A 12570-nucleotide genomic window follows, 5' to 3' on the forward strand; every position below is an offset into this window, starting at 1 on the left:
ACTGTAGGTGCACTCTTTCAATATGAAAGACCAAAGCTATTAGGGGAGCACTCAGGGTGCATCACATCTCTTTTGTGGATTGCTCCCTTGGCAGGTAACACAATACTTTAGGATGTGGAAACATCCACAGTATGAGAGGTAGGACTAATGGGTGCTCCAATGAAAGAATTTCCTCTCTTTCTCTTCTAGATTTCTTTGTAGGTGCGCAGCCATAGATAGGCGCACCAGTTATTGGTAAGAAACCTGCTGTATTTTACAGTGAACCAAGTGTGTCTGGGTGCTGGACTCGTTGCAGTGTAGCACTCTGAACCCATCTTTAAGATGACCCATCAGCATCACACATTGCTGCGTAAATTATTGCTGAGCATGCAAGACCATGGAAAAGCAATTCCTTTTTTCTCTTTCTTTCTCTTGCATTTTCATGACCCTTGCTCTTAAGGAGAGTGGGACTTGTTGATATACAGCAGCCAGGCTAGGGCTGCCATTCCTAAGCCTGGAACCTGTATGAAGGTATTTTCCTCTTAGAAAAACCACTCACAGAGGGAAATGTGAACTTGTCAGTTAGCATGCCTTGTTGTAGACAAAAGCAGTCCTATTTGAGTGCTTTAGCCTGTAGGTGATGCTGGGGGAAGTACTCAGGCATATGTATCATCAAATAAGCCGTTTTTAAAGCTGGCTCCAAGCGCGTTTGAGAATATTTACACCCCTCAGTACAAGGGTTGCCTGGCTTTTTCTTCTTTAATCTTTTTCCTAAACCAGAAGGGGTTATACCATCCAGTTCTGGGCTCCCCAGTTCAAGAGGAATGTGGCACTACTGGAGCAAGTTCAGCGAAGGGCTACAAAGATGATTAGGGAACTGGAGCATCTCTCTTATGAGGAAAGACTGAGAGAGCTGGGCCTGTTTAGCCTGGAGAAGAGAAGGCTGAGAGGAGATCTTATTAATGTGTACAAATATCTTAAGGGAGGGTGTCAAGAGGATGGGGCCAGACTCTTTTCAGTGGTGCCCAGCGACAGGACGCAAAGCAACGGGCACAAACTGAAACACAGGAAGTTCCGTCTGAACATGAGAAAAAACTTCTTCACTGTGAGGGTGACAGAGCATTGGCACAGGTTGCCCAGAGAGGTTGTGGAGTCTCCTTCTCTGGAGATTTTCAAAACTCGCCTGGACGCGATCCTGTGCAACGTGCTCTAGGTGACCCTGCTTGAGCAGGGGGGTTGGACTAGATGATCTCCAGAGGTCCCTTCCAACCTCAACCATTCTGTGATTCTGTGATTCTGTAGGTGTTTCCCTGGCTTTGGAACCAAGCTGGGCCTTGTGTTCAGGACTTCTCTTTTGATCTGGGTTTATCCATTGCAGAAGGTGTCTGCAAAATGCCAGGGTCTAAACTTCCTCACGTACAAGGGCAGAGTTGAAACTGGGTTTGGATCAAGATCATTCTTGCAGTAGTGCTTGCACAATTTTGAAATTGGTGTTTTTATTCTATTTCTTCTTTATGCCCCTAGTCTGGCTGTCTCACAGTTACTTTAGGACAGATGCTGTGCCCCAGAAACCTTTTCTGAATAAGCTTTAGTTCCTGCAACTGTGCTAAGCAAATTTGCCTTCAGCCCTAAGTCCTCCTCAGCTAAAGAGATGTTCTCATTGAGCAGCACTGTCATGTAGAGATGGCTCTGTACATTGAACTGTTCCTGTGAACCACCAGCCTTTTCCATCTTTTCTTCCTTTGGGTGCTGTGGTGCTAAGCTGCTTTTCTCTGGCCAGAGGGGCTGAGGCCTGGACGTGCCGTTAGGTTGGGCTCATCCCTTTATGTGCCACTGAGGACCAAATACTGCAGTAAAACCCCGGGGGTTTCCATTGCATGAAGTCCATCTTTCTGCCTCATCCCTTCACAAAAGAAAGCTTTGAAAGCTGGGCACTGGGAGGCTCTGTGCTGTGGCACTGAGCCCTTCAAGGTAGCTTGCGATATGTGACTCCAGGGGAGTAGCAGTGGGGAGATGTGGGCTGCCCATCCAACCATATGAACTGGAGCCCTATTGTGCCTGTCCTGCGTGCAGAGAAGCCGCTCAGCCTTTGGGTCCCTTGGAGTCTGCCCAGGAGGCAGACTTGAATTTTATGTGTAGGAATGGCCCCCTTAATACTAATCCCCCCCACCCCCATCCTTAATATTCACATAGTTGTCATAACAGATGCTTGGGGAAGGGCTTGCTGAGAGTCCAGTGTTATCCTTCCAGTTTTTCCTAAGCACTCGAGCTAAGTTTATGTGCCAGGAAAGTAGAAGGCCTAAGTGCCACAGCCCATCTATCCCATGGACCCGATTTTGGAGGCATAAAGCTTAAGACAGAGAACCTTAGGAGAAAAACTTCAGCAGCAGATCCTCTGGGATGTTCTGCCTGCAGCCCCTCTTGCTTAGGGGAAGGGGAACTTTTTCTGTGCATGCACCACTCCTGGTGCGGTTGTCCTGATATTGCTAACTGAGCATCCGTCAAGTACAGCATGTATGAGCAGTGTCGCTGCCTCCCCCGAGCCTTACCCTACAAAAATAGATAGTGCCCCTTGGCTGGATGATTTCACCAGATCTCCTCGGGATAAAGCTCAGCCGTCACAGTGGACAGCTCATTGAAATGTCTGCTGGGGTGCAGCTGTAGTCGGAAACATTTGAGCTTCCAGAATGTCAAAGAAACAGGACGGCTGAATAGCACAGATAACGTTACGGTGTACAATTTCAATATAAATCGTTTGGGCAGCCTCATCCAGATACCGTGTGACATGTTGATCGCACCATCTCAAGATGAAGATTGCAGATATATTTTAGGGGGAAGACCGAGTCTTAAAAAAAAGCAAGAAAATTATACAAGGCCTCAGCAGTGGCTGGCGAAAACAGGGAAAGTTTTGCTGCTTGGGAAGGAGTCATGTTGGAGGAGATAGAATTAAAAGCCATTGAATGTTTTAGGGAGGTAGATCAGTCTGCCCTGTTGTGCACAACCAAGATGTTGAAAGGCAACAGAACTGGAGCTGATTAAATGAAAAACTGTTTTATGCCACGTGACAGCAAGCTGTGGGACTCGCTACCACGGATGCTGGTTAAGCACTGCGATGTAGTATAGAGGAACCATAAGTACCACTGTGTGGAAGCAGGCAGTAAAATAGTGTTCATTTTCCATTTTTACTTTATTTTTTTACTAGGTTGCAGTAACAGTGGGACAGTCTGCTAGTAACTTAAAACATCCAGTGTCTGGTCCAATGGTAGACACTGATCAGCAAGCGAACAAGTGTGAGGAGGTCAGGAAAGAGATGCCCATCTTCCAGGAGACCAGGGGGTCTGGAAAAAGGACGAACCCTAGGCTGAGGCCTCAGGAACCACCAAGGCCACCAGCACGTACTCCTGACCACTCACAACCTAGCAAGGAGCACCCTCCCTCTTGGAAACAAGCAGAAGGACATTCCCAGACTCTTGAAGGTGGAGAGACCCAACAAGGACTGGCAAACCAAGAGAACAAGAGCCAAGTTGAAAAAGAGACATTGCTAAACAAATCGAGTGCTCCAGTGCCTGGAAGTAATATTCCTCTTGAGCAAAGTGCCCATCTGATGGCAATAAAGCATGGGGAGAGCAAAGAGGCAGGAGCACAGCTCCCTGAGAGCCAGCCCCAGGCAGAGGCAAAAGTGAGCTGTGCAGCAGAGCCGTCTCCTGGGGCTGCAGGCAGGGAGGTGGGAGGGACGCCTTTGGTGCCTCAGGAGACTGAAATGCCAGCTCCTGTTTCAGTCCAACCTTCCAAGGAAGAGCCGCTTCCTGCTCCTGCAGCGGGGATGTCAGCACTTCAGGAAGTACCGACTGCCGCTCACAGCACCCCAGGGAAAGAGGCTGCAGCAGGGGGAATCCTATCTGGAGCCCGGTTGCTGCCAGATGTGAGCAAAGAAATGGAAATCAAAAAGGTAGATGAATCTGCCTTGCAGAAGTTTCCAGTGAGGTCTTCAGGGGAGGAGAGTGCCAAACCGGTGCCTGTGGGACCTCAAAGAAAGGAAGGAGGGGAGCAAAGAACTGCAGCTCCAAGCCAGGAGCCAGCAGCACCTTCAGGCACTTCTGAAGGAAGCACTGAGGTCCAGCCACAAGTACCGCTGGTTCTGCCAAGTCCTGAGAGACCTCAGGAGATGTCTTTGGAGGAGAAGATGCAGCACAAAAACCTTGTGTCTTCCTTGAAAAACTATCTACTGCTGCTTTTAAAAATGTCAGATAGCAGTAAGGATGTCATGAAACATGACACTGACCCCAATGAAGAGGAGCAGCCTGCTGTGGAGGAAGCAGCACTCCCAGAAATTGGTATTGCAGGCCTGAGCCCCCGAACCTCAAGGAGAGTTTTGGAGAAGGTACAAAACAATCAGCTCTTCCAGACAGCAGAAAACTTGCTTCTGACTCCGAGGACATCCAGGAGGATCACGGGTATGATCAATGAGGAATTCGTTACCAGCAAGGAGATGCTGGCTTGCAGGCCTGTGCCACCAAAGAGACATACCAGGGCAGCTCCTGAGGTGGAGGGGCCACTCCAACTCTCTGTGCCCTCTATTGTGGTGGGCAGCATGCCAGCAGCAGGAGCAGGGCAGCCTCCTAATATTTCTGATCTGCATCCAGCAAGCAGTGAGAAAGAGAGCCCTGCTGACCCTCTTGCGATGCTACCTTGTGCTACCCCAGAGGAGCTTGCTTCTGGGGCGCGACGCAAAATATACCTGCCAAAAACCAAGCAGATGGGGGAGGAAGAGGATGCAACCTCAGAGAGCCAAGGGCATATGAAAAGTCCTACTGTTTCGCCACAGCAATCCAGGAAGAATGCAACCCTATTGCAAACCCCTGTCCTGGCTCTGTCCCCTCCTGCAGAGCAGCGTTCACCAACCCTCGTGAGAAAGATGGCCACACTGGAGGTCCCTAAGCTGTATGAGAAGCCCACAGGTGATGGTAGTAGTGACCGTGAAGTTCCTGAAGATGCTAAGCCAGAAGTACAACTGGCAGAGTCCAAGAAAGAAAATAACCCATTTAAAGGTAAGAAAAGAGGTAATTCCCATCTCTGGACCCTGAAGTAGCCAGATGAACTGTGCTGTAGAAGCATGTTTCCCTGTTGTCTACAAAGGGAGCCTGGCCAACCAACATGGTCTTCTGGACAGAGCCCTCTGTGACAGCCAGCTGTGGCCATGTGAGTTTTGTGCATTTGCAGGATTTTCAGCATCAGCCTTTGGCTGTTGGAAAGTCAAAAGCCTGCCCTGAATATTTGCAGAGTCAGATGTAGCCAGGTAAGATGGGCTAGAGAGAGAGCTTCTGTCTGAAGCCCAGGAGAAGCATGAGCGTGACCACTGCAGAGAAACCACTAGGCTCTACTGTGCCCTGCTGGGGTTAGTGCAGAGAAGGCAGAGGAAGGCCAAAGAAGACAGTGCTGATCCTGGCTGTCAACGCAGCCTGGACTTCCCTGTCCAAAGGAATTGCATAACGCTCTTGTTCTTGGACTGCCTGTCTTGGTCCTTGCCGTGTCTCATGCTGGTCAGGGGTCCAGTGGGTGTGAGCAGGGTGCATACTCCTTTTCCACCTCCATGGTCAATATTAGTTTGATCCCTGGTGAATCAGGGATCACTGAATTAGAACATGCGCAGTCTGGGTGCTGGGATGCTTGCGGGAGGCAGGCAGTTCTCTCACAGAAATCAGTATTCTCACAAGAGTAGGACTAACCTTGATAAATCCCTACTTCAGTGAGTAAATGTTTCCTTCTACGTTTCCTTCTACATTCCTTTTTTTCTGCATTGCTTCTTGCTGAGTCCAATTAGGTAGTACTGTGCTGCACTGCTGAATTAATATGTACCACTTTTATCCCATTGTATTTATCCAAATAGAGCTCTGAGACCTTCCTTGTGAAGGCAATGTTGTACCAGGGTGTGCCGATGTACACGTGGTACCCAACACCTAAGTCCTAAGCAGCAGTGCTGGGGTTGGCTGGCTTGTCCCCAGAGCTGCAACCAGCACTGTGTATCTCACCATCGGTCTCTTTGCACCCTGTCCTTAGCTCCACAGGTGATTCGTAAGATCAGGGCAGAACAATTTTCCGATGCATCAGGAAACCTGAAACTTTGGTGCCAGTTCTTCAATATTTTGAGCGATTCTAAGCTGATGTGGTACAAGGACGAGATCCCTGTAGCAGAAACCCGAAGGAGGTAACCTGCCAGCTCTGCTTTGTTTTAGTCTTTGTACATAGCCCTGGGTTCATGTGTTAAATCCAGCTCTGACCCTCATGCTTACTGGGGTGAAGGTGCCTCTTCTGTTAAGGCTGCATGGGAAGCTCATTGCATGGCACGATACATTGTAAACTCTGTAATTGCAGTGCCCTGGGAGGGAGGGATTACTTGGATGGGGAATGGCTGCCCCACTTGTCCTGTTGATACTCCATCCAGAGTCTGGCTGTGGTTTGGGGGCTGATGCTTTGAACAGCAGAGCCCTGAGGAGGGCAGAGGTTGAACCCAAACCTTGAGGAGGGCAGGGAAGGTAGTGTGCCCATATCAGAGTTTGAGAGCTGGATGGGAGCTGAAAACTGGGACCCCTAGTGATATATATGATGGTGGTGGCAGTGCTGGGAGGGTCTGCTCGCTGCATCCAAGCAACCCTGGTAAGTGTCAGTGGAGAAAAAAACTCTGGCCCTTGTACTTGGAGAGCATTTTCAGACTTCTGCGTGGCTTACTGTGTTCTGGATATTCCTTTGCATGCAATAGGGAAAGCTCTTTGTTCTCAAGCCTAGGCAAGCAATGACTTGTGTGGTAACATCATCCACACTGGGTGGGATTTGCCTGATGTATCTGAAAGTCACCTGAGCTCCCTTTACAGTGAGCAGGTAGAAAGAGGTGTATTTGGGGCACAAACCGTCTCCTGTGGCAGATATTTGAACTGGGGCAGGTGGACTAGGAGCAGCCGTTTCCTTCTGGCTGAATGGGGAGTGCAGCCAGCTCAGCCAGCGAGTCTCAGGTTGAGGGTCCCACCTCTTCCCTGTGCGATCCATCATGCCCTTATCGATTCATGCTGGCCACGCGAGGCAGAAACAGGCCTTATTTTTGTGGAGATATGTTCACCCAGTGTGCTGCCACCTTGACTAAGAGGAATTGCCAGCCCAAAGCTTGGTGCTACAGACTGGAGAAGACCAGCAGCCTGCTGATACAAAGCTGATGCTCTACCGATTCTTTGGAGAGGGAAAGGCTGCAGGATGGGAAGTAGTATCTGCCCTTCTGCCCTTGTTTGTGAATTGGCTGAAACATAGTGGGAAGCTTGACACCTCTGTGCTCGTTTGGCTTCCAGCAATGCTATCCAGACAAGGATTTAGTAGCCCAAGTACAGCCCTGATCTCAGCCACACTCAGAGGCCAGTACCTTTACTTGGTATCGGTGTGGGGTTGCAGCCCAGCTCCAGCCAGGGTTTACGGGGTTTCCTGGGAAGACGTGCATCTCTGTGAGTATGAACTGCAGGGCAGACCTCCTGATGGCATGACATGCTGGGGGAGCAGCTGGGACACTGCTGCCTTCCCACATGCCCTTGGGCTAGCTGGGAAATGAAGTTCCTTTTCTCAGCAGGGTTTGCTTCCTTTCTAGCCCTTTTCCAATTCTCCAGAGGCTGCGTGGTGCCCATGGCAGTGTATTAGCCTGTGACAAGGCTGACATGATGCTCTGATTTCTTGCAGTGCTGGTGACGAGGGCCAGGCAGCCTTGGCTATTGTGCAGGCATCCCAGAAGGACTGCGGGGTCTACCAGTGTGTGATAAGCAATGAGTACGGCACTGACTCCACCGATTTTCTGCTCAGCCCAGAAGGTGAGGGGCCCTTAGCAGCCTGGGCAGCTCTTCTGGCTACCTGGACGTGCAGCGGGGTGACACAGAGAGCTATGGAAAGGGCTTGGTGTTGGGTCGTGGAGGGGGAGCTCTGCGAGCCCTGTAACACCACCTTTCCAAGGTGTGTGTCTACCTCCACCTCCCAGCAGCAAATCCCACCTTGGGATCACTTCTCCTTGGGACAGTGTGGGGGCAAGCGTGGTGGGAGAGGGCACAGATTTGGGCTGGGGGAGCCTGGCTTTAGCATCAGGGAGAAGGCAACCCAAATGACCGTGGGGTGCACTCTGAGCCTGGGCAAGAGCCCTGCAAGGGTGTGCAGGGCCTGGACTGTGCAGAGGAGGGAGTGACATCCAGTTTGGCCATAGTGCTGTTCTCTGCAAACTGCCCATCAGTTAGTTCTCACTCACAAGTGCTTGCTTTTTGGGCTCCCATTGAGGCGGCAAACCCAGATCTTGAGTAGAGTGGAAGATGCTTGCCAAGCCAGTCTTGTCTGTACTAATTTGAGTGATTCAGGACATGTTCTTTGTGATCCCTTCACATGAGAGTGCATGGGCCTTGGGGCAGGGTGGGATCCTGACAGGACCCTGACTGTTCTCCTGCCTTGTGTCTCCTCCAGTGCTGTCAGGATTTATCTTGCGGGAAGAGATCGAAGGTAAGAGCGATCTCCTGATGAGCTGCAAGTGCTGCCACAGCCACCACCTCTTGCTGTGTGGATGCAGGCAGCTCAGTGGCAGGGGCAGGACATGCCTGCTGTGTCCCTGCTCACCAGCTCTTCCCTCCACCAGTTGGTGAGGAGATCGAGATGACGCCCATGGTGTTTGCGAAAGGCTTGGCTGACTCGGGCTACTGGGGGGACAAGTTCTTCGGGCGTGTTGTGAGCGAGGACATGGAAGTGGGTGCTGGCTTCCTGCGCAAAGCCTGCCGCGCCAGGGCCATCTACGGCCTGGAGCCTGTCTTTGAGTCTGGCCGGACCTGCGTCATCAAAGTGCACAATTTCATTGTCTTTGGGACCAAGAACGAGAACAGCCTCATCGAGAAGAACTACGATATCACCATCCAGGTGGGCACTGCAGGCTGGCACCCTTGTGGGGCAGCCTGGGGCTCTGGGTGCCCTCCACTTGCCTCCTGCACTCCTTCCCTGTCTGTCTGAGCCACAGTCCTTAGCTCTATTTCCAATTTTTTTTATCTCCTTCAACTTTTCAAATGATCTGGATGGGCTGAACCATGTCCCAGCAGGGCTGGCATAGTGCTTGTTTTTCCTGGCTTCAGCCCTTCTCTCTGAGCAACACAGAGCTGCTTGTAGGATTCCTGTCACTTGTCCTTCGACTGCCAGGACAGGGAACAGACTGGTAGTGGTACCAAGGGATGCCTTGTGAGGCGGGGAGTCCCAGGAAGGCTTGGGCATTGGCTGCCTGGTTGGTGTGAAGCAGGAAAAGGCTCTGACTCTTCTGCTTGAATCCCCAGGAATGTAAAATCCAGAACTCCAGCCGAGAGTACTGCAAGATCTTTGCTGCTGAGGCACGAGCCGTCCCTGATTTTGGAGCAGTGCCTGAGTAAGTAGGGTACTGCAACTCTCTGTTGACTTGATAGCAGGGCAAAGCAGCTGGATGGTGGGGAGGGTTCCCCATGGGAGCTGGGGAGATCCTAAAGGATGGTGCACTTTTCTCCCACCCTACGGGGCATCAAGCCCAAGGGAAGAACCCAATGCCCAGGCGTGTTAAAGAAGTCAAACCCAGGGAGGTTGTGGTGGGGGGTGGAAGAACTGTGCCAGGTACTGGCAAGCTGATTTCTAACTCTGGCAGATGTGCTGGAGAATGGCTTTGGGAGCAGAGGGGCAAAGGTGGAGGAGAAGGCCATGTTTGCAGATGGTGGGTGTGAGTCTCCATTTGCTGAGGTGGGAGAGCTTGTCAGCTGGTGCCAACCCCAACTGTGTGGTGCTGTGCAGGATAATTCCTTTGTACCTGATTTACCGACCGGCTAACAACGTCCCTTATGCCACGGTGGAGGAGGATCTGGGGGGCCCCTGCGAGCAGTACTGTGTTACCGAGAGAGATGGCAGCCTGGTGGCAAGGGGCACCTCGGAGATTGTGCTCAAGTGCTGCACCTTCCAGCACTGGGTCTACCAGTGGACGAACGGAAACATGCTTGTGACTGACATGGAAGGTAATGGCACCTCCTGCCTGATTCCTGTGGCTCCTCCCCACACTGTGACTTGTGAAAGGAGGAGGAAAAGCCCCAGCTTAGGCCTCTGTGCCACGAGCAGGTCATCCCTGCTCCAGGGGCGATGGGCCTGCCTTTGGCACTGGTGCCGAGCATCCTTGTCTGGGCAGAGACTGGTTGTTCTCTCTTTCACTGCAGGAGTGGGATGGAAGATGACCAACGTGAGGATAGCTACCAATCTGAAAGGGTGAGTGACCGTCCAGCTGCTGTCTCAGGGCAGCCCAGACTGTCCACAGCTCTGCTGCTTGCATTGCAAAAGAAGCAATATGGTGGTGAGTGCAGCTGGGCTCCATCTTCGCTAGCCAGTGGGCAGGAGCTCTGCAAGGCCAGGCCCAGCGCTTTGAGTCCCTCCTCGCCAGTGGGCTGGGAGGGAGAGTTGCTGGCACTGGAGAACAAGGCGAGCGGGAAGTCTTGCATGAGCCAGGGCTGAGTGTGGCTGTATTGACAGGTACCAGGGGCTGAAGGAAAGCTGCTTTCCATCCCTGTTGGAGCAATTCACAGCTACTCACCAGTGTAACCACTACTGCGCCATCCTGGGCCTGAAGACTCTGGAGCCGGCCAAGCCCAAGGGCTCTAAGAGCCCCTCCACGGGCAGGAAGTCTGCCCAGTCCAGCCCCCAGCTTCCAAAGAAGGGCCTGGCAAGTCCCCAGGGCACCCGCAAGGCTGCTGTGAGCCCCAAGAGCTCCCGGAAAGCAGGAGAATCGGCGGAGGCCCAGGGAGCCTCCAAACTCAGATCTGGAGAGAGCGGCCAGTCCGGCCACCCTCAGTAGCCAGAGCCGCCTCGGCTGGGACTCTCTGCTCCGACCCTGAGCCCAAGCAGCCAGGAGGCAGTGTGCACCTGCACACCCCATTGGGAAGGGAGAGACCCCAGCAGCAGCCACTGCCGCCACTCTCCTTCCTTCGGCTCCTGCCCTGGCTCGTAGCATTTGTGTTGTGTGTGGTGTGCTAGTGAAAGAGTGACCTGGCTGGATTCACAACAGGGCCTGCAGAGCTGTGGGCATTTCGGCACTGGCCCACGGCTGCTGTCTTTATTACCTCTTTAACATAAGCTACTGCCAATGGTGGAGCCTGTGGGGCTGCACAGCCCTGTGCGGTGGGGCTTGCTTTCCTCTGTTGACTGTCCGTTTAGCTTTCTTAAGCTCGGCCCTGGTGTCTGGCCCTGGTGTGCTCAAGGCTGGGGCTGTCAGCCCTGCTCCTTTGGGCTTTGCCTGTGCCATGCTGATCTACAAGGCCCCCTTCCTGGCAGTGTCCCCAGCGCTTGCCAAGGTGACTGGCAGCCTGGGCTGTTCTCCTGCCTCCCAGCACCTTTGTGCTCCCCCAACACATGCCACTGCACATATCCCTTTTAGTGTCCTCCCTGAAGACACCGTGTCAAACCCTGCCAGTGCTCCGTGTCAAGGATGTGAACCCAAAGAGGGCACACCTGGTTCTGTTTACCCCAGCAAAGCGCTGAAAAAGTCAACACTTTGTTTTACTGCAGGTGATTTTAGCGGCAAGCTGCAGCTCTTGTGCTTCTTTGCTGCTGTTGTTTGGGTAACCCATCACGTGGGATGACACTGGTGTTGGTACTGGTGCTGGTGGCTGCATGGCAATGGGGGTTTGCACCCCTGCCTTCCTGTGCACTCCCAGCCTCCTCCTGCACCCTGGGGCAAGCATCATGAGGTCCCTGGGGCCTCCCACCCCCTTGCCGGGTGGATGCTGAGGCTGGTGGTGCTGCCTATGGGTGCCAGCCATGCCACAGTAAGGCTGCTCTACCTCATGCAGGGCACCCAGGAGCTGGGGGAGGCCTCCCCTGCATGCCGAGAGCTGCTGTGGCACATGCGGCCGTCCGGCCTGCTCCTTCAGCTCACCAGGTCTTGCCACCCCTTGGCTGTCTGCCATATGCAAACCCTGCCTGGCCACATAACACCACCCAGTCACCCTTGCTTAGCGCCACCCCTGTAAGGCACCATGTCATACCCCAGTGGAAGTGGCAGCCCCTGTGCCAGCCTGTCTGTTCTGTGCGCCTGCAAAGGATGGTGCCAGGTGGACTGTCCAGCTCTGGGACTTAAGACTTCTGGCCATAGCAGGGGGCAGCGATGGATGGGCAGTGGTGCTCAGGCTGGAAAGTAAAGTGCCCTGAGTTGCATCAAGCCTCTCTTAAACCCATCAACTCTTCAAGGTGCGCAATAGCCAGCAGAGCATGGCGATGGGCAGTGTTTGCTGCAGTGATGCTTGCTAAGAGTTCTTGTCCCAGCTCTACCTGCTCCTGTCTCACTGCAGAGCTTCACCTTCTCTAGGGCTCTGGAGGATGGGGTTGGGTATGTGATACCACCCCATAAGAGTCACGAGGGCATTGGTGTCCCATCCCAAAAGTAGCTTATGGCAGCCCAGCTGAGGAAGGGATGGGTCAGGTTGGGAGCACAGCATGCTCCGGGGCCCTGGTGCTTGCTGTCAGGTTGTTGTAAAATAACGATGTACATACGTGGCCGCATTGGCAAATGGCTGTGCTCGAGTGCAATAAAGCGAGAAG

General features: G+C 52.7%; 1 protein-coding gene across 1 annotated transcript in view; it reads left to right on the plus strand.

Moving 5' to 3' along the window:
* Window positions 1–12561, plus strand: part of ALPK3 (alpha kinase 3) — a 36147-nt gene extending 23586 nt beyond the window's left edge. Inside the window, exons 6-14 of the mRNA XM_067305811.1 lie at window positions 3182–5027; window positions 6037–6184; window positions 7693–7820; window positions 8455–8490; window positions 8624–8898; window positions 9303–9391; window positions 9784–10001; window positions 10197–10245; window positions 10507–12561. Coding sequence (XP_067161912.1) covers window positions 3182–5027; window positions 6037–6184; window positions 7693–7820; window positions 8455–8490; window positions 8624–8898; window positions 9303–9391; window positions 9784–10001; window positions 10197–10245; window positions 10507–10828 — 3111 coding nt within the window. The 3' untranslated portion in view covers window positions 10829–12561. The remainder of the gene's footprint in view (window positions 1–3181; window positions 5028–6036; window positions 6185–7692; window positions 7821–8454; window positions 8491–8623; window positions 8899–9302; window positions 9392–9783; window positions 10002–10196; window positions 10246–10506) is intronic.
* The last annotated feature ends 9 nt before the right edge of the window (window positions 12562–12570 follow it).

The sequence above is a fragment of the Apteryx mantelli genome, chromosome 15, assembly GCF_036417845.1.
Source record: "Apteryx mantelli isolate bAptMan1 chromosome 15, bAptMan1.hap1, whole genome shotgun sequence".
NCBI lineage: Eukaryota > Metazoa > Chordata > Aves > Apterygiformes > Apterygidae > Apteryx > Apteryx mantelli.